A 26,397-nucleotide genomic window follows, 5' to 3' on the forward strand; every position below is an offset into this window, starting at 1 on the left:
AGAGCCTTACCTAGAGCTGATTCTGACCATACTCCAATATTAATTGATTCAGGGGTAAAAGCACACCTGGGTAATCAAGCAAAATTCTCTTTTGAGTTACATTGGTTGCGTCAAGAGGGTTTTTTTTGATATGATAGTAAAGGAGTGGAATTCAGCTATAGGGGGTGATACTCCTATGGATATCTGGTTGAATAAGTTAAGGCATATACGACGTTTTCTTAGAGGATGGGCAAAGAACCAGAGTGGAAAATATAGAAAAGAAAAAGAAAGATTATTAAATATCATTGATAATCTGGATTTGAAAGCCGAAACAAATCGATTGAATACTAATGAAACGGAAGAACTAAAAAAGGCAAATGAGAGCCTGAACAAATTAAGAAGGGATGAGGAATCGAAATGGGCTCAGAGAGCGAAGGTTAAACATATTCAGGAAGGGGGTAATAATACGAAATACTTTCACCTAATAGCAAATGGTAAACACCGAAAGAAGAAAATCTTCCAACTTGAACAACAGGAGGGGACGATTGTTGGGGAAGATAATCTAAAGGTCTATATTACGGAATTCTATAAGAAATTATTTGGAGCACCCTGTCCAACAAATCTTTCTTTAAATGAAGAGGAGACTCATGATATTACACAGGTTTCGGCACTTGAGAATGGAATTTTAACGGCCCCTTTTACTGAAGAGGAGGTTCGTCAAGCTATTTTTCAGATGAAACTAAACAAAGCCCCGGGACCAGATGGGTTTCCAGCTGAGTTTTATCAGCTTTTTTGGGAAGTGATAAAGCATGATCTGATGGCTCTCTTTTCTCAGCTTTCTAATGGGGATTTGCCCCTATATAAACTGAATTTTGGGGTCATCACGCTACTACCCAAGAAGGAAAATGCGGTTCAGATTCAACAATACAGACCTATTTGTTTATTAAATGTTTGTTTCAAAATATTCACTAAGGTTGGTACTAATCGTATTTCGGGGATTGCCCCAAGAGTAATTAAACCGACCCAAACTGCATTCATGCCAGGTAGGAATATTTTGGAAGGGGTAGTCATACTCCATGAAACAATTCATGAGTTACATACGAAGAAGATGGATGGTGTCTTATTTAAAATAGATTTCGAAAAAGCATATGACAAAGTTAAATGGTCTTTTTTACAACAAACTTTAAGAATGAAAGGCTTTGCTCAAGAATGGAGTAGAATAGTTCAACATTTTGTTCAAGGTGGTAGTGTTGGTGTGAAGGTGAATGATGATATTGGTCATTATTTCCAAACGAAAAAAGGCTTAAGGCAAGGGGATCCGCTGTCTCCAATGCTTTTTAATATTGTAGTGGATATGCTTGCCATCTTAATTGAGCGAGCCAAAGAAGATGGTCAGGTTGGAGGACTCATTCCACATTTGGTTGAGGGAGGTCTCTCTATACTACAGTATGCTGATGATACTATACTTTTTTTGGAGCATGACCTAAACAAAGCAGTTAATATGAAGTTAATATTGTGTCTCTTTGAAGAATTATCGGGACTCAAGATTAATTTTCATAAGAGTGAGATTTTCTGTTTTGGCAAGGCAAAGGAGGAGGAGGAACAGTACAAACAGATCTTTGGATGTGATGCTGGACAACTCCCCTTTAGATACTTAGGTATTCCAATCCATTATAAGAAACTCAAGAACTCTGAATGGTATCCGGTAGAAACAAGGTTTGAGAGTAAATTAGGGTGCTGGAAAGGGAAGTTACTATCCTATGGTGATAGGTTAGTGCTTATCAATTCAGTGCTAACTAGCTTACCGATGTTTATGTTGTCTTTCCTTCAAATACCTGTTGGGGTAAGGAAACGTTTAGACTACTATAGATCTAGATTCTTTTGGCAGTCTGACGAAAACAAACGAAAATACCGGCTTACAAAATGGAACATTGTTTGTCGACCTAAAGACCAGGGAGGCTTAGGTATTGAGGTCTTAGAAATCAAGAACAAATGTTTATTGAGCAAATGGTTGTTCAAACTTATTAATGAGGATGGGGTATGGCAGGAATTGCTTCATAATAAATATTTGAGACATAAGACATTATCGGAGGTTAATGCGAGACCTATTGATTCGCCTTTCTGGAAAGGACTAATGGAGGTCAAACAGGAGTTTTTTTCCAGGGGTTTTTTCAAGGTGGGTAATGGTAGCAGTACTCGCTTTTGGGAAGATACCTGGTTAGGCAAGACTTCGTTGGCCCAACAGTATCCGTCACTTTATAATATTGCCCACCATAAAAATGTCACAGTCGCACAAGTTCTTGGTCAATCACCTTTGAATATCACATTTCGAAGATTGTTAAATGGTAACAAGTGGTCTTCCTGGTTACAATTATGTCGGAAATTAATGATGGTGCATCTGAATGAAGATGAGGATCGTTTCATTTGGAAATTGACATCTAATGGCATGTTTACAGTGAAGTCGATGTATGAGGATCTTATGTGCGATCACACCCCCTTCTTGAGAAAATATTTATGGAAGGTTAAAATCCCGTTAAAAATTAAGATATTCATGTGGTTTTTGAGTAATAAGGTGTTGCTAACAAAAGATAATCTAGCTAAACGACATTGGAATGGGTGTACAAAGTGTGTTTTCTGTGGGGAACAGGAGACCATTCAACACCTTTTTATTGAATGCCCTTTAGCTAAACTCTTATGGCGTACTGTGAATTTTACTTATGCTCTCCCACCTCCCACCAATATTACTAATATGTTTGGTAATTGGTTGAATGGAGTCGATAGACAATCAAAAGCTTTTATCCGGATTGGGGTTTCTGCTTTATGTTGGTCTATTTGGAAGAGTAGGAATGACATAATTTTTAATAAAAAACCTTCCTTTCATTTTTTGCAGGTTATTCATATGGTTTCCCATTGGGTCCAACTTTGGGCTCTACTCTCTCCGGAGGGGCAACGGGATGTCATGGCTTCTGGATGCACACGGCTCCTGATGGTCGCTCAGGATATCTTGTGCCAGGCTGGTTGGCGTCATACTAGAAGACTATGTTGATGTGTAGTCTTACTATGTGTTTCTTTCGATGGTTGATTCTTGTATCAATCCTCGATGATGAGTGATTTGTAAACTTTTATACTTTAAACTTTCTTAATAAAAGGCTGTGTGCATCATCATGATGCAGAAGCCGGGGATGACCCCCATTTCAAAAAAAAAGGTTTGTGATCCGGCTTGTTGGTTGTGGTTGTTTCATTGGTGACTGTGTCTTTGTATAGATGCTTCCTCATCTAGTGGGCTTTAACACTATATGAGGATACTGTGTCTTTGTATAGATGCTTCATTAGCTTCAATTTGTATAGATGCTTCCTCATCCCGTCGGCGAGTGTCGTAGTCCACTTCAACAAATACGAAAACCACATATAGTGCATTCAGAACCCGTATCTTCGCATCTAACGAGTAGCTAGGGCAGCAACGTATTCTGACCCCTTCTTGACACAGTGTCCAATGACTTTGAGGGGCCAGTGTGAGTTTTAAACCACCAGGTTGGTGATCTGGCTATGCCGGTTTGTTTGGTCGTTCCTTTGGCGGTTGTGTCTTTGTGATAATGCCCCTTCTAGTGGGCTTTTGCAAGTCGGGTTATCGGTTTTGACAGACAATGTTAGCCGACCAACAGCTTAGATCGAGGAACTCGCTTTGCCGATATGGGTTTCTACCCTAAGTCTCCGCTAATGATCAGTGTGGCAGACCCAGTGGGCCTTTCGTATTCATCCTCCCCTCCATCGATTAGAGCCGCAGAGGATTGTGATACGAAGAGAGGGTTTGTTTCATAGCAACCTATATTTCGAAGTATATCGACAATACGTTTCTCAAAATACCACAGGCAATTGCGAGTGCGAGAGGCCGGTGGGAAGTAGGGAACATATCAGGTGAAAACGAACCATGTTCTGAAAATCTGAAAATATGCACGTGAGCCATTGGATTGTGTAGCAACGACAGATTCGCTGCTTCTCCACCCACTCTGCTTATTTGCAAAAAGATCCCTCTAAAACGAGTCAATCTCTAACACTTCCACATCAACATCTCCTCTCCTGGACACACCGTCTCCTTCCTCGCTCCCACCAGAAAACTCCGGCCACGGTCGGCCACATACTACTGTACACCCGTCGGGCTCCCCCACGGACGAAGACACAGAGTCCATCCCCTTCCTCGCCGAGCAGGGGTATCCGTGTTCCATCATAGCCATCTCCGGCGGCAGCGCTATGGATCTGCTCATACCAGATTGTTCCTGGTCAAACCATTTGTTTCCACATCTGCTCCAGATGCAATCCCGGCGCCCCTTTTTTCGCAGATCCAATTCTTTTTGTTGAAATATCGGAACACGTTTGTTTCAGATCCCCAAGCTTGATCTCCTTTTTTACTAGTGATAATCTAGCAATCAAATTCCAGATCAAAGTGCGACAGTTTAATGAAGAAAATATTCGATTCATTGGTCAAATGATACGGATGTCACTTTCTTGAAGTATAATCTGAATTCTGTTTATATTCCTGTGAAATATTTTGCATGAGTTCAAGGTGGGAAACTTTTTCATGAATAATGTACGAGTTCGTGGTAGAATAACTTGCTTAATTGTAAAAAAAAACTTGATGTTCAATGCTTGCAATCAGTATCTGAATTGCAACAGTACAGTTCTAACATTGGATAGGCGTTGACTCGGGTGAGAATTCTTGATCCAAGGCGAAACGTGATGCGATACAGGTGGTTTCTGCAAAACATCCAGGAAAGTGCTGGTGGTGGGATTGCTTGTTTAATCTAGCCGTTCGTGTACAATCCAAGGGTCCGGAACAGAAATTTTCAGATTTTCAGGATCTGTCCATTTTCACTGGATACGTCCCCGTGGGAAGTACAGGACACGCTCACAAAACAACATGTGGGCACGACCAATGGTTCGTTCCCTCATCGGATTAAGAAAATTACAAAAAAAAACACCGCAACAATAGTTCCAAATTCATAAAACCACCAAAATAAAATACTACCTGCCGCATGAACTACATCACTATAAAACAAGTGGCCATTCTAAACTTTAATTTGGAAAAAAGGACATTGACAATATAAAATGTTCTTTTCTTCAACTCACATTGATATTGAAGGGTTTCTTCGAGAGATGGCGCGCATAGGTCCATAGTTTAATTATCTAGACACAGTATGGCCACAACAGTGAATAATGTCATTAATTCCGAACAAAAAAAAAAACAATGATAAGTTGTATAAAGTACTCTAGAATTATAATCCAAAAAATGGTATGTAAACAACTCGAAAAAGAAAGCTAAATCCAGGTGTGGATCGGGCCAATATTCAGCTATCTGCTGAATAGTACTTGTGCGGCTGGATTTGCAAGTTTCTGTTTCTCCTCGTGGATGAAATCTGAACACCTAAGAGCATCTCCAACAGACGCGCTAAAACAGCCACACGGTACAAAAACTGTCGGTTTGCAGCACGCGGGAGCAAAATCGGCGCTTCAGTAGGCGCTGCAAACGGCGTGGGGCTGTAAAATTTTTGGGCTCGGGCGGGTTTGCACCATCGCGTGCGCTATACTTTGTGTGCCAGCTACAGCGCGCGGCATCGCTCGACCACGCGCGAAGAAACCCCGCGCTGAAACTTCCCCTTCCGCCTCGCCGCCCGACCGCCCAATCCCTCGCCTCCGCGCGGCTGCCGGCACAATCCCAACGATGGACGGGCCCTCCGGCAACCCAGCAACCCCTCCCTACTACGTCCCACCCGCCGCCGCAGCCGTCGCGTCTGTCGCGGTGCCGCCCAATGCGGCAAACCCTAGCGATGGCGCCGACGCCGGCAACACAACCACCGCTGCCCGTGCGCTCTTCGTTCCGCCGCGTGGGGCACTGCACACAGGCGCCGCCGCTACGCAGATGGCAGGCGCGGGCGGCGCCGAGGAGGAAGGCGCCGTCGACCAAACGGCCATACATCGGTGCCGCCTCCGTCACGTCGCCGAAGAAAGCGAAGGCGCCCGCCTCCCGCCGCCCGCAGCCTCCGCCGCCTCCTCCACTGACGAACCAGACGCCGCCGTCGCCTCCGTCCGGCAACCCCGCGGGCGCACATACGGTGCATGATGAAATGCCGGAGAGGTAAAAAACACTACTTTTCATCCAAATTTTAGTTTAGATGCATACATAGCTGGAGAATAAATGAATTTCATTGCAATGTAGAGTCGATGATGATACATTCATGGAGACAATGAATGTTGGATCTTCGTTCATGCATGATGAAGCCGTTGAGGGATATGAAGAATATGAGGATGTCGATGAGGAAGGAGAAGGGTTGATTAAACCTCGTCATCCCGGTCGGCCGACATTTGGAGGAGGCATGACCGGCATGGGAGGCATGGCCGGCATGGGAAGCATGCCCATCCCCGCCATGGGAGGCATGGCCGGCATGGGAGGCTATGGAGGCATGGCCGGCATTAGAGGATCAAGCTATGGAGGAGTGTTTGGAGGGACTATGGGAAGCTCGGTGAGTGCTGTGTATGGGGAGTATGGGAGCATCACCCGGAGGATTTGTGTCTTTCATGAATGCTACTATTCCTTCTTCAACCCCAAGATGACGAGGAAGAAGAAGAAGGTGTTGACTTGAAAAATGTGGAAATGTGATATGCATTTGTGATATGCAAATTGTGTGTTCCACTTTATGTCCATTTGAAGCATATGTTGTGTGTCGTTTTCGAACTACGTCATTTGGTGTGTCGTTCTTGAACTATGTGATGTGTGTTGCACTTTGTGCCCATTTAAACTATGGTAGATCATTTGTTTCATGATTAATATGTGAGTATTTGATCTTGTTGAATGCATACTAGTGTAGAAAGCTGTTTTCCGCGTCCGTGCGCGCTGTATTTTGGCGCGCCCGCCGGAGGACCATTTTTACCGCCAGCGCTGTATTTTGCCGCGTCCGGCGGGGAAAAATGCGGCCCAGCGCGCGCCACCCGTTTACAGCGCGGCAACATGGAGGTTTAGCGCGCCGACTTTTTGTGCGCCTGTTGGAGATGCTCTAACACCTAGGGTTGAAAATGAAACGGAAACGGACGGAAACATGCTTTATCGTGTTTGTTTCCCTCTATCTTGTCGGAATCGAAAACCCCGGAAACGAATATGAAAACGGAAATCATGGGATATGAATACATAACGGATACGTAGCGGATACGTTACGAAAATGAATATTTGCCACAACACAGTGCGGCATAATACCTTGATTTTTGCACTAAAAGACACACATAAATAAAATAATAATAAGACAAGATATATCACTTAACTTCGACAAGTAGCAATTCAACATAAAGTAACACACATAGTTTAACGGCTGCATGCACACGTAATTATACAAAGTGATTAGGGTTAGAGTAATTAGTGGACTTGATACGTGGCCAAGCCTAGTTTCATGTGTAGATATAGGTCTACTAAATGGACGGGCCTCTCTAGGTTATATTTCCAGAAACTTTCCGTATTTATTTTTCCGGAATTTTTTCTGTCGTTTCCCTTTCCGTCGAAAAGGGCTCCCTCGTTTTATTTTCCGTTTCCATTTATGATTTTGTCGTTTCCGTTTCTTTTCCTCCAAATGCCGTTTCCTTTTCCGTATTTGGCCCTCCATTCCTTTTTTCGGAAACAGAAGAAAAGTTTGCCTTTCATTTTCAACCCTACTAACACCTAAGCCAACGGTAAATATAGGTCGTGCGAATGTACCCATTTTTGCACTCTACTATTTTCGATTTTCTGGGTTGTTACACCAGAAAATATAAAGTAGTGGCGACGAAATCTCGGGAGACCGGGACGGCGGGTGGCCCTCCGTTTGTCCCGGACGACGAGGAGTCCATCCATCCGTTCCAGCCAGCGACCGAGAGAGCAAGCCGCGTCGCCGACGAGGCCGGTGGAAAGATTTTCTTTCCGCGCGTGCCAGGCCGATGGGCTGCGTGTCGTCGTCGTCGACGTCGTCGCCGAGGCTGTGCAAGCGCACGCCGGGGTACGAGGATCCCGCCGTCCTCGCCGCCGAGACATCATGTGAGCACGCGCGCATTCCCTGCTCCTGCTTCTCACGATATATACAAGTTTGCATGCGCTCATGCCCTTCAATTTGAACTGAACTGAAAACGTAACGTGCAGTCACGGTGAACGAGGTGGAGGCGCTGTTCGAGCTCTACAAGAAGCTCAGCTTCTCCATCTACAGAGACGGCCTCATCCACAAGGTAACCTCTCCATTCATCCAGTCTCTGTCTCTCTATCACCGTTATCAATCCTTGGCGTCGATATTCTCTATCGGCCATCATCAATCCGTTCTCTGACCTTGTCTGGGTTCATCGATCAGGAGCAGTTCCGGCTCGCCTTGTTCGGGGACAGCAAAGGCGCAGATCTCTTCGCGGACAGGGTGTTCGATCTCTTTGATCTGAAGCGGAACGGTGTCATCGAGTTTGGGGAGTTCGTGCGGTCCCTCAGCGTGTTCCACCCAAAAGCGCCGGTATCAGACAAGACTGCGCACTACAGGAAAAAGTCTCACTGCCGTGCGCGCCTCTTTGCCGTGTGCCTCTTCGACCCTTTGCCGTGTGGCAGCTCTTTGCCGTGCGCCGCGCGCACGGCAATGACAGCTTTGCCGTGCAGCAGGGGAACGACGCACGGCAAACAAAAGGCGCACGGCAAAGATACAGCTCGGCACTCGGCAAAGCATACCCGCACGGTAAAGCAGCCAGACGGCGCACGGCAAAGAGGCCACGAAGGCGCACGGCAAAGCCGCGGGCACGGCAACGATGCCTTTGCCGTGCGTGGCAACCCTTTGCCGTGCGTTTTTGCACGGCACAGAGGGCAGTTTCATTTATTTTCCTTCTTTTGTAGTATTCATATTTATATTAGTACTTATATTTGTAGTAAAATTAGTTTTTACTTTTTGTAGACTGTTTGTTAGTGTTACTTAATACAATCTGTATACCGATAAAACAAGTAATCTACATCTTCATCGACCCCTCCCCCCAACATATCAGGGTTTCGGAGCAAATTAACGGGGGTTCGGTTATGCCGCTAAGTGTTATCGCCCCCACATATTTGGTGCAATTTCTTGCAGCTTTACACCTTCCACCACACTTCCACACATATCCTAGGTCCACATGCAAGTTTTGGTTGCATTCCGGTGCTCCGGCGGTCGTTCCCCCCCCCCCGATAACGGCGGTCTACGTGCCTCGGGGGGTCTACCCCCCTAGATTTCACCGCGCGAGGTTCCACCAACATACTTTTTGATAGGTTTGGTTTTGGTTAGTCCATATACACATGGAAAGCAAGGTTTGGCACCATTTGGCACATTATAGCCTCCGGTATACCCGCAGCGGGACACTTCAGCCTACAAGTCGAGGAATCTTCCAAGTGTTATCGCCCGAAAGAGAGGAATCTCACACATGGGAGCTATGCCTTGCACCATTTGGTGAATCACACCTTCCACCACACTTCCACACATATCCTAGGTCCACATGCAAGTTTTGGTTGCATTCCGGTGCTCCGGCGGTCGTTCCCCCCCCCGAAAACGGCTGTCTGCTTGCCTCGGGGGGTCTACCCCCCTAGATTTCACCGCGCGAGGTTCCACCAACATACTTTTTGATAGGTTTGGTTTTGGTTAGTCCATATACACATGGAAAGCAAGGTTTGGCACCATTTGGCACATTATAGCCTCCGGTATACCCGCAGCGGGACACTTCAGCCTACAAGTCGAGGAATCTTCCAAGTTTTATCGCCCGAAAGAGAGGAATCTCACACATGGGAGCTATGCCTTGCACCATTTGGTGAATCACACCTTCCACCACACTTCCACACATATCCTAGGTCCACATGCAAGTTTTGGTTGCATTCCGGTGCTCCGGCGGTCGTTCCCCCCCCCGAAAACGGCTGTTCGCTTTGCCTCGGGGGTCTACCCCCCTAGATTTCACCGCGCGAGGTTCCACCAACATACTTTTTGATAGGTTTGGTTTTGGTTAGTCCATATACACATGGAAAGCAAGGTTTGGCACCATTTGGCACATTATAGCCTCCGGTATACCCGCAGCGGGACACTTCAGCCTACAAGTCGAGGAATCTTCCAAGTGTTATCGCCCGAAAGAGAGGAATCTCACACATGGGAGCTATGCCTTGCACCATTTGGTGAATCACACCTTCCACCACACTTCCACACATATCCTAGGTCCACATGCAAGTTTTGGTTGCATTCCGGTGCTCCGGCGGTCGTTCCCCCCCCGAAAAAGGCTGGCTGCTTGCCTCGGGGTCTACCCCTAGATTTCACCGCGCGAGGTTCCACCAACATACTTTTTGATAGGTTTGGTTTTGGTTAGTCCATATACACATGGAAAGCAAGGTTTGGCACCATTTGGCACATTATAGCCTCCGGTATACCCGCAGCGGGGACACTTGACCTACAAGTCGAGGAATCTTCCAAGTTTTATCGCCCGAAAGAGAGGAATGTCACACATGGGAGCTATGCCTTGCACCATTTGGTGAATCACACCTTCCACCACACTTCCACACATATCCTAGGTCCACATGCAAGTTTTGGTTGCATTCCGGTGCTCCGGCGGTCGTTCCCCCCCGAAAACGGCTGTCTGCTTGCCTCGGGGGGTCTACCCCCCTAGATTTCACCGCGCGAGGTTCCACCAACATACTTTTTGATAGGTTTGGTTTTGGTTAGTCCATATACACATGGAAAGCAAGGTTTGGCACCATTTGGCACATTATAGCCTCCGGTATACCCGCAGCGGGACACTTCAGCCTACAAGTCGAGGAATCTTCCAAGTGTTATCGCCCGAAAGAGAGGAATCTCACACATGGGAGCTATGCCTTGCACCATTTGGTGAATCACACCTTCCACCACACTTCCACACATATCCTAGGTCCACATGCAAGTTTTGGTTGCATTCCGTGCTCCGCGGTCGTTCCCCCGAAACGGTCGTCACTTGCCTGGGGTCTACCCCCTAGATTTCACCGCGCGAGGTTCCACCAACATACTTTTTGATAGGTTTGGTTTTGGTTAGTCCATATACACATGGAAAGCAAGGTTTGGCACCATTTGGCACATTATAGCCTCCGGTATACCCGCAGCGGGACACTTCAGCCTACAAGTCGAGGAATCTTCCAAGTGTTATCGCCCGAAAGAGAGGAATCTCACACATGGGAGCTATGCCTTGCACCATTTGGTGAATCACACCTTCCACCACACTTCCACACATATCCTAGGTCCACATGCAAGTTTTGGTTGCATTCCGGTGCTCCGGCGGTCGTTCCCCCCCGAAAACGGCTGTCTGCTTGCCTCGGGGGGTCTACCCCCCTAGATTTCACCGCGCGAGGTTCCACCAACATACTTTTTGATAGGTTTGGTTTTGGTTAGTCCATATACACATGGAAAGCAAGGTTTGGCACCATTTGGCACATTATAGCCACCGGTATACCCGCAGCGGGACACTTCAGCCTACAAGTCGAGGAATCTTCCAAGTGTTATCGCCCGAAAGAGAGGAATGTCACACATGGGAGCTATGCCTTGCACCATTTGGTGAATCACACCTTCCACCACACTTCCACACATATCCTAGGTCCACTTGCTAGTTTTGGTTGCATTCCGGTGCCCCGGCGGTCGTTCCCCCCCGATAACGGCGGTCTGCGTGCCTCGGGGGGTCTACCCCCCTAGATTTCACCGCGCGAGGTTCCACCAACATACTTTTTGATAGGTTTGGTTTTGGTTAGTCCATATACACATGGAAAGCAAGGTTTGGCACCATTTGGCACATTATAGCCACCGGTATACCCGCAGCGGGACACTTCAGCCTACAAGTCGAGGAATCTTCCAAGTGTTATCGCCCGAAAGAGGGGAAGGTCACACATGGGAGCTATGCCTTGCACCATTTGGTGAATCACACCTTCCACCACACTTTCACACATATCCTAGGTCCACATGCAAGTTTTCGTGGCATTCCGGTGCTCCGGCGGTCGTTCCCCCCCGAAAACGGCTGTCTGCTTGCCTCGGGGAGTCTACCCCCCTAGATTTCACCGCGCGAGGTTCCACCAACATACTTTTTGATAGGTTTGGTTTTGGTTAGTCCATATACACATGGAAAGCAAGGTTTGACACACTTTGGCACACTATAGCCACCGGTATACCCGCGGCGGGACACTTCAGCCTACAAGTCGAGGAATCTTCCAAGTGTTATGGCCCGAAAGAGAGGACTCTCACACATGGGAGCTATGCCTTGCACCATTTGGTGAATCACACCTTCCAACACACTTTCACACATATCCTAGGTCCACTTGCAAGTTTTGGTGGCATTCCGGTGCTCCGGCGGTCGTTCCCCCCCGAAAACGGCTGTCTGCTTGCCTCGGGGGGTCTACCCCCCTAGATTTCTCCGCGCGAGGTTCCACCAACATACTTTTTGATAGGTTTAGTTTTGTTTAGGCCATATACACATGGAAAGATAGGTTTGACACACTTTGGCACACTATAGCCACCGGTATACCCGCGGCGGGACACTTCAGCCTACAAGTCGAGGAATCTTCCAAGTGTTATCGCCCGAAAGAGAGGAATGCCACACATGGGAGCTATGCCTTGCACCATTTGGTGAATCACACCTTCCAACACACTTTCACACATATCCTAGGTCCACTTGCAAGTTTTGGTGGCATTCCGGTGCCCCGGCGGTCGTTCCCCCCATATAACGGCGGTCTGCGTGCCTCGGGGGGTCTACCCCCCTAGATTTCTCCGCGCGAGGTTCCACCAACATACTTTTTGATAGGTTTAGTTTTGTTTAGGCCATATACACATGGAAAGCTAGTTTTGACACACTTTGGCACACTATAGCCACCGGTATACCCGCGGCGGGACACTTCAACCTACAAGTCGAGGAATCTTCCAAGTGTTATGCCCGAAAGAGAGGAATGCCACACATGGGAGCTATGCCTTGCACCATTTGGTGAATCACACCTTCCAACACACTTTCACACATATCCTAGGTCCACTTGCAAGTTTTGGTGGCATTCCGGTGCCCCGGCGGTCGTTCCCCCCGATAACGGCGGTCTGCGTGCCTCGGGGGGTCTACCCCCCTAGATTTCTCCGCGCGAGGTTCCACCAACATACTTTTTGATAGGTTTAGTTTTGTTTAGGCCATATACACATGGAAAGCTAGGTTTGACACACTTTGGCACACTGTAGCCATCCTCATCCACACACGCGCACGCTCGACCCGTATACCCCCGATAACGGCGGTCTCGATCTACCCCTAGATCGATTTCTTCGATCGAGGCTCCATCCCGGTAGTTTTTAAATATCATGATAATTACATTATTAAACAATATACATGTTAAAAGACATGTTTAATATAATTTTGAAATAGATTTGAATTTTACCGAGTATTAAAATGGTGAAAAAACAATTTTACCGTGCCAAAGCGCACAGCAAAGACAGTATTGCACGGCAAAGAGTTGTTTGCCGTGCAGAGGCGCACGGCAAAGGCTCTGTTGCACGGCAAAGAATCCTTTGCCGTGCGGAAGTGCACGGCAAAGCCTCTAAGCGCACGGCAAAGCCCTTAGGCACACGGCAAAGAGGTGCCGCTCGGCAAAGCTGCCGAAACGTTATCCACGCGCGCGGCTCGGGCCGACCGGCCTCATCCACACATCGCCTCCACACACGCGCTCCTCACCAGCTGCCCGCGCCGCCGCCGCCAAGACCCTGCCCCCGCGTGCCGCCACCGCCAAGCGCGACCCGCCATCGCGCCGCGCCGCCGCGTCGCCTCATCGCCGCCTCGCCCTGCCCCCCCGCCGCCTCGCCCTGCCCCCGCCGCGGCCTCGCCTCGTCGCCGCCTCGCCCTGCCCCGCGTGCCGCCGCCGCGCTCAAGCTCTGCCCCGCCGCCGCCTCGCCTCGTCGCCGCCTCGCCTCCGCCACCACCGCACCAGGCCCCCCTCCTCCCCCGCGCCAGGCCCCCCTCCACCCCCGCGCAGGGCACCCTCCACGCAGGGCCCCCCCTCCCCGTCCAGGCCACCTCCTCCCGCGCCGGGCCCCCTCCTCCGCCGCGCCAGGCCAGCTCATCCCGCCTCCCGACGCCGCCAGGTCACCTCCTCCCGCCGCCAGGTCCCCTCCTCCCGCCGTGGCCACCATCCGCCCTGCCTCCAAGCCCCCTGCCAAGGTTAGTTAGGTTAGTGTAGGATTTAGTGTAGTTAATTAGTGTAGGATCTAGTGTAGGATTTAGTGTACGAATTTTAAAAATGAAATTTAGTGTAGGATTTTTTAAAATAGGTTAGAAATAGGCCAATATAGAAGAAAAAAATGTAATGTGCTGCGGTAAAAGTTGTGAAATGTGTGTGTGCCCCGGCCCTCCTCCGATTATAATGTGATAGTAATAGTTGTCAAATAAATTGTGTTCGCTTGCAATAATTAGTAATTCATTTTGTCGCTATGCAGGCGATGCTTCGAGGAGGACACGGGGGGCGGCGTCGCGAGGGTCTCGAGGGCGTCCGGATCTTCTTCGAGGTGGACCCGGGGGGCGGCGTCGCGGGGGTCTTTGAGGGGGCGTCCCGGATCTTCTTCGCCGGCTGTCGATCACGCTTCGAGGGTGAGAATCCGTTCGCCTCTCTCGTACCTAGGTTTTTTTTTGGTCTAGATCACCAAGTATGTCGCGTTACCTAGGCGTCTCTTCCCGACCGTAAGGGTTACGCGGATAAATATGCATTAGTGGTCTCGCATATTATGAAGCGTAACTCTTACGGCATTTATCGGGACAGTCAGCGGATGCGTAGTTGGGTACGTTCTCCCTGCTCTACCCCGATCCGAGTCAGGATTTCGGCAGCGCCTCCCCGTTGTTCTCCGGATGCACACCCCTCTCGGCTTTTTGGCGAGACGTGTATCGGGAGAGCAGCGGGGAGGTGCTGCCGAAATCCTGACTCGGATCAGGGTAGAGCAGGGAGAACGTACTCAATCTACGGATCCGGCGGCTGCTAGGAGCCCACCTAGTAGAGATTCAGGTTGATGCATGCGTAAAAAAGGAAAAATTAAAATGCGGATCATGTTTGATAAAAATTCTAAGTTTGTCTGTTTTGGTGCTGGTTAGAGGATGGATAATCGTGACTGGATGTACGATGGCAGAATTGGTCCGTGGAAATATACTGAGGAATGGGGAGAAAAGACCAAGCAGTTCGTGGACAGAGCGTTTGACATCCCTAGCAGACCCAGGACAGTTTTTTGCCCTTGTAGTAAGTGCAACAACCAAAAAACACAGGACAAGGAAACTATGAGTCTTCACCTGATCAAGTCCGGGTTCAAACCGTCCTACAAGATTTGGACTTTTCATGGAGAAAAGGCGAAGAAACGTGCTAGGAAGGAGGTGCGGCAGATTCAGCCTACGAGAGAATATGATGTTGGGTTTGATAGGTGCCTAGAGAACTTGGCTAATGGTAATGTGCCTGAAAGCCCTCATGTAGAGGCGGAGACATCTAGGGATGCGGAGACAAGTGAGGAGCCGGAGGAAAACACAAAGAAGTATTACGAGGCTTTGTTTGCTTCGCAGAAACCCCTACACGTAAATACAGATGTTACCCAACTAGATGCCATCGCTCGCCTTTTGGCCTTTAAGTGCCACAGGAATCTGTGCAGAGATGGGTTCGATGAACTTCTGGTCCTCGTTGGCAGCATTCTGCCGAAAGGGCACCTCTTGCCGCAAAACTTCTACTATTCGAAAAAATTGCTCAGTGACCTCAAGATGTCATCTCAGCAGATACACGCTTGTCCAAAGGGATGCATGCTATTCGTAGAGGAGCATGCTAACACAAACTATTGCATCCATTGCAATAGCTCTAGGTACTTTGAGGTTGACACCAATGGTGATGGTCGAAGAGGCGGACCACGGTTGCCAAGAATATCCTCCGCTATCTTCCGGTCCTTCCGAGGATCCAGCGGCTCTTCATGACCGATGATACTGCCCAACATATGAGGTGGGCTGTAGAAGGGATCAGACCAGACAGTGGCAAGATGATACATCCGTCGGATGGTACTGCATGGAAGAACTTTGTCAAGAAATATCCCCGAAAGCCGGTGACCCGAGGAGCGTAGCAATTGCGATATCAACCGATGGGTTCAATCCATATGGTATGTCGGCTGCGGTATACGCTTGTTGGCCGGTGTTTGTTATTCCCCCGAACCTACCCACGGCGTACGCACGAGATCGAGTACATGTTTGTGTCGATGATAATCCCAGGACCGAAATACCGGGTAAGAACATGAACGTGTATCCGGAACCACCGATTGATGACTTGCTTCTTGGGTGGGAAGATCGCGGGATCCGAACTTATGACGCGGCAAAGAAGGAACACTTCGATATGTATGTCCGGTACCACACGTCTCGCATGACTTGCCAAAGACGTGCTTTGTTCTGCGGGTGGTGTACACATGGGAAGTGGCCTTGTCCGGAGTGCAGGCAAGCCGTGACTTTCTTCTGGCTAAACAAGGGTGGCAAGTATTCCTGCTTTGATGAAGCTCGACAGTTCCTTGAGCAGAGCCATGAATACAGGAGTGATGTAAAGAGCTTCAAAAAAGGCCGCGTTGTCCATGCACCGAAGCCAATTCCGAAGACCGGACAGAAACCAAGGCCGAGTTAGACGCTCTCCAGCCTAACCCCGATGGGAATGGTTTCTTGGGATATGGGGAGACACACCAATGGACCCACAAGCCGTGCTTCCGGAAGCTTCCTTACTTTGAGTTTCGGAGCTCCCGCATAACATTGATGTAATGCACACCGAGAAGAATATCGGTGAAGCCATTTGGAGCACCATAGTGGACACCGAGAAGACGAAGGATAACATAAAGGCTCGAATTGACCAAGAAAAGTTGTGCGATAGGCCGAGTTGAACATGAAGCCACCTCAAGGTGCCAAAAACTTGGACTAAGCCACACGCTCCGTTCGCCTCACAAAGGCCCAAAAAAGGGAGGTCTTCCAATGGATGAAGGACTCCTTGTTTTTCCCCGATGGGTTCGCAGCCAACCGGATGAGGGGTCTTAACATTGAAACGTTGCGAGTACAAGGACCGAAGAGTCATGACTACCACGTATGGATTGAGCGGATAATGCCGGTGATGATTCGAGGCTATGTCCCCGAGAAGACTTGGCGAGTGCTAGCGAGGTTGAGTTATTTCTTCCGCTGATTTGTGCTAGGGAGTTAGACACTAAAGTGATTGAGAAGCTGGATGAACAGGCACCCATGTTGCTTTGCGATCTAGAGAAGATCTTTCCTCCAGCGTTCTTTAATCCGATGCAACATATGATCCTCCACCTCGCGAAGGAATGCTTAAAGGGGGGCCGAATTGGGCCGTTGGCAGTTTGGTCCCGAGAGAGAAACACAAAAGCTTCGTCGATGACCGGCAATAAATGCAAGATCGAAGCATCCATAGCCGAGGCAGTCCCGAACGTGGAGGTGGCAAACTTCACCACTAAGCACTATGATCCCAACATTCCCACAAAGCACAACCCGGTCCTCCGTTACAATGCCGCCAACAATGAAGATGTACCCAAGCTTAGCATCTTCATAGGGCTTGGCGGCAAGTCAAGTGGCTCAAGCCGTACACAACGAATTTACATGAGCGGGAGTTGATCCACTCATATGTCTTGAACACCATGGTGGAAGTGAAGCCGTACATCAAGTAAGTGCTAACCATTTAGTTATTCGCAAACATTCATCGTATGTTCGTGGCTAACTCTTCCTCCGTTCACTGTTGTAGACAATTCACGGCTAAATATTGGAGGTATACCCACAGGGATCCTACCTCGGAAGAATCCAAGGATATTTTCGATAAGGGCGGCGGTCACGGTTTCAGTAGCTGGTTCTGTGGTTTGGTACTATCCTATCCAAATTTGTTTGTACACTGTCGACATTTCGGCCGACATTTCTTGTTCTAAACTTGTCGTCCTAATCTTGTAGGCAAGAACTGACAAAGACATGAATCCCTTGCTACGAAAAATTGCTAGGGGCTTCAACCATTCCGTCGACTCGTTCAATTCTTATGACGTGAACGGGTATCGCTTCCAGACCCATCAATACACAACAAGCCGTCCAAACAAGAAGACAATAAATAGCGGGGTGGTATGTCAAGGTGATGATGGACTCCATTACTATGGAAGAGTCGAGGGTATATACGAGCTGAATTACGGGTTTGACAAAGGGCTAAATCCCGTCGTATTCAAATGCCATTGGTTCGACCCACGCCGCGTGAGACGGGATCCTGAAATTGGATTGGTCGAAGTTGAAAGAAGCTCTGTTTATAAGGGAGAGGACGTGTACATTTTGGCCACCCAAGCCTTCCAAGTATTCTATCTCCCGTACGCGTGCCGAAACCCGACCAAACGTCTACATGGATGGGATGTTGTGATGACGGTTCCTTCACGCATTAGGCCACCCCCGCCAAACAAGGACGATTACCGCCACAGACCCCTCAACAAGGACTCGTTGATTTTTATCAAGAAGAAGGGCTCCCCGTCATTTCACTATCGACTTGTCGGCCGTTGTTGATAACATGGTCGTAGACGATGAGCAAGAAGAAGATGCGGTTATGGAGGAAGACAATGAAGAATATGAAGCTGAGGATGTGTGTGCCGTAGAAGACCTTAGTTTGCTCGAGGCGTTCAAAGCAGGCGTTGACCTAGATCCAAATGGACCACCTCCAGGTTTCATCGATGATTATTGGTTCGCTGAGCCTGATGATGATGAAACATGTGGTCCGATTACGGATGTCGACATAGGCTACTGATCTATGTAGTTGTAATTGTGAGGCTATCCTATATATGTACTGAACTATGTGTTATTTGTAATAAACTATGATCTATGTAGTTGTAATTGTGAGGCTATCCTATGTAATGTACTATGTGCTATTTGTAATAAACTATGATCTATGTACTGAACTATGTGCTATTTATTGTTGATTTCACTAATATTCATCTGTTTACATTGCATACTAATAAACCACTCTTTTCATTGTGTTTGCAGGTGATTGAAACATGCCGCCAAGAAAAAGAAAGGGAGGTTTCAAAAAGAAGATCAAGGCCGTGGCTGAGCTTGTGGGACTTTCGAGTGGTTCGTCGTCGCAGACACGTCCTCCTAGCGCTCCTCCTAGCCCTCCACCACGGAGGAAGAATGCCCAGCCACGGCGACTTCAGACTTCTTCTCCTAGGCCGCCCCCAGCCGAGGATGTTGACGAGGAGCAGTGGGGTGGGGAGGACGAGGAGGACGGTGAGGAGCACGGTGGGCAGGACGAGGAGGCCGGTGGGGAGGACGGTGGGGAGGACGGTGGGGAGGACAGTGGGGAGGACGGTGGGGAGGACGGTGGGGAGGACGGTGGGGAGGACGGTGGGGAGGACCTCGAGGAGGATGAGGGGCTGGGGGGTATGCCGCAGGAGCTAGACCCGACCCTAGTTTGGTCTCCGCCGGTGGAGGAGGTGTACGTTGCAGCCGAGGAGAGGCTGGAACCACGGGACAAGAAGCCGTATAGGCGCGGGATTACGAAACTCCCCAAGCTAAAAACTTGGGCCTTCCGCGATGTTGTTCTCGTGCCCATTTGGAAAGAGGTACATGCTGATTTTGGCATTCCATTATTGAAATTTTTATCATTATACATATTTTTATCACATGCATACTGATTTTGGCATTTCGTTGTGCAGCATGTTCAAGTATGGCGACCCGAGGAGGAAGCCGACACGTGAGTACCCGAACATCCTTGGAGGCATAATTAGGAAGCATTTCCTGGGATTGTCAATCTCCCTACCGGTGGCCGCGACGTGGCTTGGACTTGGAAGCACTACAGCTACGCGGAAGATCCTAGCGGCAAGTACGAAAACATGCAAGAGCGGGTTGTCCGCCACTTCTGGGTACGTGACTTTTGGCTTCTTAGCATTCAAACACTTCTTGGCTACCAATAGTTGCTCTAATTCATCTTATTTTACCTATGTGCATGGTTGCAGAAATACTTCAAGAGGGCTGAGGGCAAGGAAATTGCGTGCGACGTTATCTTACACGAGTTGTGCAGGGTGAGGGTGACTGGCATGCACTACGAGGCACGTGTCCAGTGCGTCCGCGACTGGCACGCCGAGCGCAAAGTTTGGATGAGTAAGGCTGATTGTCGGGATACGCTCATGGCACCATGGCAGTACCTGCAGGTATTAGCATCGATGTGTTATTTATTTCCGCATTTTCATGTAGTTTATGTTCTAATAATGGGTCTATCTTGTGTATGTAGCACCCTCCTCGCACGTCGGGAAGACAGGGCGTGCTTTCTTGCGATGGTCATATGGTGGACATCCCGCGAGTACGCCGGAAGCACGAGGAGGGCAAGCAGAAGCGTTCAGAGATGGGAGGTGGATCACATGTCCTGGGCAGCAAGAACTTGGCCCTTACCTTGCAGGATGAGGTGAGCAAGTGGTTTCTTCATTCTTTCGTTTTATGTTATTGCTAGCCCCGCAAGTGTCTCCCTCTTCACTTAATTGCATGTACTCTTTTGCAGGAAGTGAAGACAGGCGTGGCACCAAACTTGTTTGGCTTTTTCCAAAAGTCGAAGACCAGGAAGGAGCCGCATCCCGAAACGGGGTCCTTGTGGGTCAACGACCTAGCGGAGGGCTGCAGTGGCGCGTACCGCTCGAAGTTCAAGGACAAGCACGGCGAAGACGCCGACCCAACCACCGAAGAGTTTGACGTTGAGGTTGCGGTGCTTGCGGGACAAGGCAAGAAGGGTGGCCGCCTATGGATTGCTGACGGGTTAGTCGACCCAAGTACCATTCCATCTCTACGCCAGATCCGTCGTGGGCGTACGAGCGAGCAGCCTCGGGTAGAGACCCGCCCACGGGCTTCGGACCTAGCTATCGAGAAGTTACGGGTAAGTTCTTCGTCGATCCTCTACGCTTCATTACATGTTTTCCATTGCAATGTTACTGACATCGCGGCAACACAACGTAGGCGGAGATGGAAGAAAGGGAACGGAGGCACCAAGAGGAGCAGATGCAGATGCAGCAGCAGCTTAGGGAGAACATGCAGATGCAGCATCAGATGTTGCAGCAGATGCAACAACAGCAGCAGATGTTCCAGCAGATGTTCATGAACCAGACCGTGCTGACTTCACCACCGGGGAGTAGTGGTCCTAGCACGTCGTGTCCTCCTATGTTCCCACATTTTGTAAGTGGTTAACTTAATATCTCCGTCTCAATCTTGTTTGTTGTCTAACCGAACTTTGGATATTGCAGATCCCCACGCCCGATCCGGCTGTGATGGCGCTCCTCCAGCAAGCGCCAAGTCAGAGCCCGCTGACACCTGGCTTGACCGTCAACAATACGGGCATCATCCGGAGCCTGCAGCAGTTTCTAGGTGAGTTCTCCTACACTTCTAATTCTTCCATACCATGTCACTTGTGAATTTTAGCCATTCAACCATGTCAATTTTAGCCAGTATGTTCAATTTTACCTATTCCATGTTAATTTTAGCCATTCCATGTCATCCTTAGCCATTATGTTGAATTTTAGCCATTTCATCCAAATTCTAGCGATTATGTTCAATTTTAGCCATTCCATGTCAATTCTAGTTCTTCCATGTCTTACATGTCAATTTTAGTCATTCTATGCCACTTATGCATCAACGAAATTGTAGGAGGACAAGGAGGTGGAGAAGGACAAGGAGGTGGAGAAGGACAAGGAGGTGGAGACGGAAATGGAGAAGGTTGATGTTGGTTGTATGAACTTTGTTGTGCAATTCTATGTTGGAGACTTTGTTGTTGGATTGTGCTATTTGGATCATTCTATGTTGTTGGACTATTGTATGGACTATATTATGTATGAACTTTGTTGTTGATGATGTGCAAATACTCTATATGTTATGCTATATATGGATCTGGATATATATTTGTATTTGTGAATTGTATATGCAGGGATTAATGAGAAACAGAAAAAATCTGGAATTTTTTCAGCACCTTTGCCGTGCATATGCACACGGCAAAGACACATGCACACGGCAAAGAAGGCCTTTGCCGTGCACATACACACGGCAAAGGTTGCCCTGCTGTGCACTGCGCGGCTGGGGCAGTTTCTGCTGTACCATCTTTGCCGTGCGGGGAGAAGTGGAAGTGCACGGCAACGTCTCCTCTTTGCCGTGCGGGATGGGGGCGGAGCACACGGCAAAGCCGGCCGCACGGCAAACACTCAAGGCGCACGGCAACCACACACGCACGGCAACGCTGTCCCAGCGCACGGCAAAGCCGGTTCGCACGGCAAAGGCCTTTGCCGTGCCTCTTCCGCGCGGCGCACGGCAAAGACGGCTTTGCCGGGCGGTTCATTGCCGAGCAATCTTTGCCGTGCAAGCGCGCTCGGCAAAGGCTTTGCCGAGCATATTTGGGCCTTTGCCGTGCGTTTTGGCTGCACGGCAACGCACTGTTCTGCCGTAGTGGCGTGTACGTATGCCTAACTTACCTGCCTGTTCATCCTCATTCTGTTGCGTACAAAACCAATCAGCATATACATTTTGTGTTTGCTTCCATCCTCTTCTGCAGTCGCGTTCAAACTGTACGATTTAAGAGGAACTGGCTTCATCGAGAAAGAAGAGGTAAACCATTTACCCACACATTCTACCGCGTAAATCCATGATCTATATCTAAGAGTTTTTCTGAATTTCCCGTTAACACGTTTGACTGAAACTGTCGAAGCAGATTAGGGAAATGGTCATGGCAATTCTCGATGAGGCCAACCTACGTCTCTCGGATTTCGCCGTCGAGGAGATCATCGACAATGTAATTACCAAGATACTTCTTGCCAATCATTCAATCTTCAGAGCTGTTTTCGTTCGTTTTAACATGCATGTACTTTTCGACTGTCAGACATTCAATCAAGCAGACTCGAATGGAGATGGCATGATAGATCCCAAGGAATGGGAGGAGTTTGTCAAGAAAAACCCGGCATGCCTGAGGAACATGTCACTACCCTATCTCGAGTGAGTAGTCATCTTTTTTCCCCTCTACTGTTCACTTCTGATCGTGCTTTTACCCTTTTGGGTCCATTTGAAGGGAATTGAAATCCCGTGACTTAATAGAGGCAAGTCACCGGTGAACGGTGTGGTGCCTTGTCGACTTAGCCGTTGGATAATGGACATACAAGATTAAGTAGCAGACGTATTGCAGATGGTCCTGTACCATACATACCGTAGATGAAATGACGAAGCAACTGTCATGTATATGGGTCTTGTAGCGTTCCACTGTTGAGGTTCATCAGACAACCTATTCTCAATCCAACGACTAGAAAAGGGGGCAAGACACCACACTATTTATAGGTGTCTTGGCTCTGTCAAGGCACTTGATCTCAATTTGGAGGAAGGGTGTGCCACCATGGGTGGTGTATACAATTTGCGATTTCTATGTGCTTTTTTTAATACACAAGGGCGCATATTTAGGCATCTAGCCAATTTAGATGAGTAACCCTGTAATTAGGTTAGACATTATTGCATATCTTCGTGCGCTTTACATTTCAAGTGATTTACTATTGTTGTCATTGTTCTTGTGCAGGGACATTACAACAGCCTTTCCGAGCTTCGTGATGTATTCAGGAGTTGAAGATTGTAGTGGACTCAAATAAGAAAAAAAATACATTATCAGTAACATGCTATATTTGTTGAGCTATGTGGGCCTTGAACATGCTGGAAGTCAGCGCATTCAGAAGTGTGCTACAACTGAATAGTCCAAGGAGAACCGAAGGAAATATTATATGTGGTTAGTGTCTCAAAAGGGATAGCCACACATATATTTTCTTTTTACAGTTAGTGTAGATACTAGTTGCCTGATAAGCCTTGTATTTTTCACGTAGGGTACTTGGAGGTTCAATTTTGACCATCTCCAATCAACAAAACATGAAACTTGAACAAAAATTCCAATTGTATGATTTTATGACACATATCTCAGATGTTATCATTAGTGTGCAACTTTCACGTCAGAGGAATGGTCTTTAAACCACTCGTGTCGTGGTGTACATTTGGCCCACCTTTTATGCTCACATGGCCGCCCACCTCACACTGTTTCCAGATTTTCTCGCGGCATGGCTTAGTTCTTTTTACTCGGTACATCGCTACACAAGAAAAATAATGCACATTGCCTTCTTACCTTATCGTCCTTTTTTCTTAACTTATCGTCTACGGGAGAGGGGCATGTACCAGAAATGCTTGAACAATAATCATCATTAATACTAACATCAATCACCATGCTTCTCTTTCTGATACTCCATCCGAACCTACAATATCGATCTTCACTTGGTCCACCATTCTAGCTAGAAACCAAGCCACTCGAATACGAGCAAATAAACTAATAAACTACATGCTGCCTTCATCCTCGACCTCTGAAGCTGTTGGTATTGAGAAACCAATGACCTATGGCTAGAGAAGCGGATGGAGTTGAGCACGCCCATGACTATTGCTCTGCATCGTCACCAGAGGATGAACATGAGAAATGAGTGGAGTGGCCGTATGGATTACATGAGGATTTAACACTGACACTGAATGTATTGCCCCTTATGTTTTTGGTACCAATGGTCTTGTTATGGGCATTTTGGGGATTCCAGTGGAGCAGGTTTGGGGATTCACGGACTGTCAAAGCCACCGCCTAGAGACCGGCACTGCCAATCTTGTGGCATGTGGAGACATGTGGGCGAAGTTGGTGGGATTTGCGGCATAGGAACCAAAAAATCCTACGAGTTGCGAATTAAAATTAATATTCAATCTAGGAGAGCTGAAATCTAATATTGAAGATGCAAGCAACGAGAGAGATTAGATCTTCATAACCTTGAATAACACGAGCTGAAACTTAAAGGAAAAATAATGCCTAGCGGGGTGAATAGGCGGGCTCGAACTTATTGAGATGGGATTAACAATTGTGAAATAAAAAATTGCGTTTAATTTTTCAAGCACAAAACCTATATAAACTAGGTTCACCTATGTGTACCAACAACTTATGCTAAGCAAGAAAAGCAACAAGGTGATAGCAGGATATATAACTTCAAGGACAAGTTCATGTATATAGGAATAACCGAGGCACGCGGGGATGATGATGTATCCCGAAGTTCGCACCCTTGCGGGTGCTAATCTCCATTGGAGCGTTGCGGAGGCACAATGCTCTCCAAACTCCACAATGTCTCACCGTATTCTCCACTAGCTTTTCCACCAAAAGGGAAATCCTCGATCCACTATGAAATCTTGAGGGTGGTCATCAAACCAGCACAAGCTTGGGAAATCTCCATAACATATTTGGAGACTCGCAAGAACTCCCACGAAATCACCACAAAAGGACTCAAAATTGAAGCAATCTCCACAACTTAATTGGAAGCCTCAAGAATCACCATCAAGGTCTATAAACCTTCTAGGGTCTAAGGAACCAAGAGGAACAAACTCAAGTAAAATCACGTAAATAGCTCACGAAACTTTCACTTCCAGGTATCGCCTTGGAGAATTCAAACCGATGCACCAAATGCAATGACAAGAACACACAAGGTGCTCAAATCCTTCTCTCTCAAATTCCAGCAATGCTGCAAAAGCTATTGGGGAAATAAGAGAGGAAGAACAAATGAAATCCACAAATAACTCCAAGATCTAGATCAACTAGGTTCCTCTCACTTAAAGAGGATATTGATTGACGGAAATGTACATCTAGATATCCTCTCGCTTTTCCCTCAAGTATATGCAAGAATTATATGAGAAATAAGGATTTAGTGCAAGCTCTCAAGGTCAACAATGAAGGAAAGACACTAAGAATAAGCAATGAGCCCTTGGGAAGAAGGTCAACAATATAGCCGTTGTAGGCAAATTATCCTGAAGTCCATGGCCTTCACTGTGTCGGTAGCCAGAAGGACCGTAGTCTCCAGCCTAAAAGACATCAATGTAGGAAGGACCAGAGTCTCTGGTCTAGAGTCTCCGGTGTCTAGCCAAAGTCTCCGAACCCTCCATACTGGGAGCAAGGCAAGCTTGTTCCTTTGCAAACAAACCTACGACGAAGTATTTGGATGGAGGCCTCCTCTACTAGTCTCTCTAACATGTCGCGACGTGTGTACTGGTCCCATTCTACGCCTGCTCCGTGTTAGCAACATCGTCACGAGCCTTCATCCCCGACGTGTCCCTAGACTTTGCAAACCCGGTGTGGCGCCTCACTTCTAGTGGTTTTGACTAGATCATCTTCAGGATGGACACCCTCTTTGATGACTGCCTTGATCAAGTCCACGTCTTCATCACCAGCACCACTCTGCGCCCAAGACTGCGTAGCGCTTCCCTGCGTCCACGACTTCATGTGCGATTATTTCGACACCGATAGCGACAACCTCGACCATGGCTTTCCCACGTCTGGCTACCTCAACCAAGATTGCAACACCCACCACA

General features: G+C 48.0%; 2 protein-coding genes and 1 long non-coding RNA gene across 3 annotated transcripts; all 3 read left to right on the forward strand.

Annotated features, from left to right (window-relative positions):
• Positions 1-17,581: 17,581 nt before the first annotated feature.
• Positions 17,582-18,437, forward strand: LOC127337562 (uncharacterized). Its single transcript, XR_011750673.1, has 3 exons — positions 17,582-17,665; positions 17,744-17,858; positions 17,944-18,437. It is a non-coding gene; the product is annotated as an uncharacterized lncRNA (long non-coding RNA).
• Positions 18,438-20,639: 2,202 nt separating this feature from the next.
• On the forward strand, positions 20,640-21,866 carry LOC127325659 (uncharacterized). Its single transcript, XM_051352477.2, has 4 exons — positions 20,640-20,884; positions 20,965-21,180; positions 21,249-21,369; positions 21,649-21,866. The coding sequence occupies exons 2-4, from the start codon at positions 20,971-20,973 to the stop codon at positions 21,720-21,722; spliced, it is 405 nt and encodes a 134-aa protein (XP_051208437.2). The 5' UTR covers positions 20,640-20,884; positions 20,965-20,970; the 3' UTR covers positions 21,723-21,866.
• A 582-nt stretch (positions 21,867-22,448) lies between these two features.
• LOC127325675 (calcineurin B-like protein 4) lies at positions 22,449-23,972 on the forward strand. The gene is made up of 4 exons (XM_051352493.2): positions 22,449-22,596; positions 22,700-22,780; positions 22,868-22,980; positions 23,549-23,972. The coding sequence occupies exons 2-4, from the start codon at positions 22,709-22,711 to the stop codon at positions 23,616-23,618; spliced, it is 255 nt and encodes an 84-aa protein (XP_051208453.1). The 5' UTR covers positions 22,449-22,596; positions 22,700-22,708; the 3' UTR covers positions 23,619-23,972.
• The last annotated feature ends 2,425 nt before the right edge of the window (positions 23,973-26,397 follow it).

This window comes from Lolium perenne, chromosome 1 (assembly GCF_019359855.2).
Source record: "Lolium perenne isolate Kyuss_39 chromosome 1, Kyuss_2.0, whole genome shotgun sequence".
Lineage (NCBI taxonomy): Eukaryota > Viridiplantae > Streptophyta > Magnoliopsida > Poales > Poaceae > Lolium > Lolium perenne.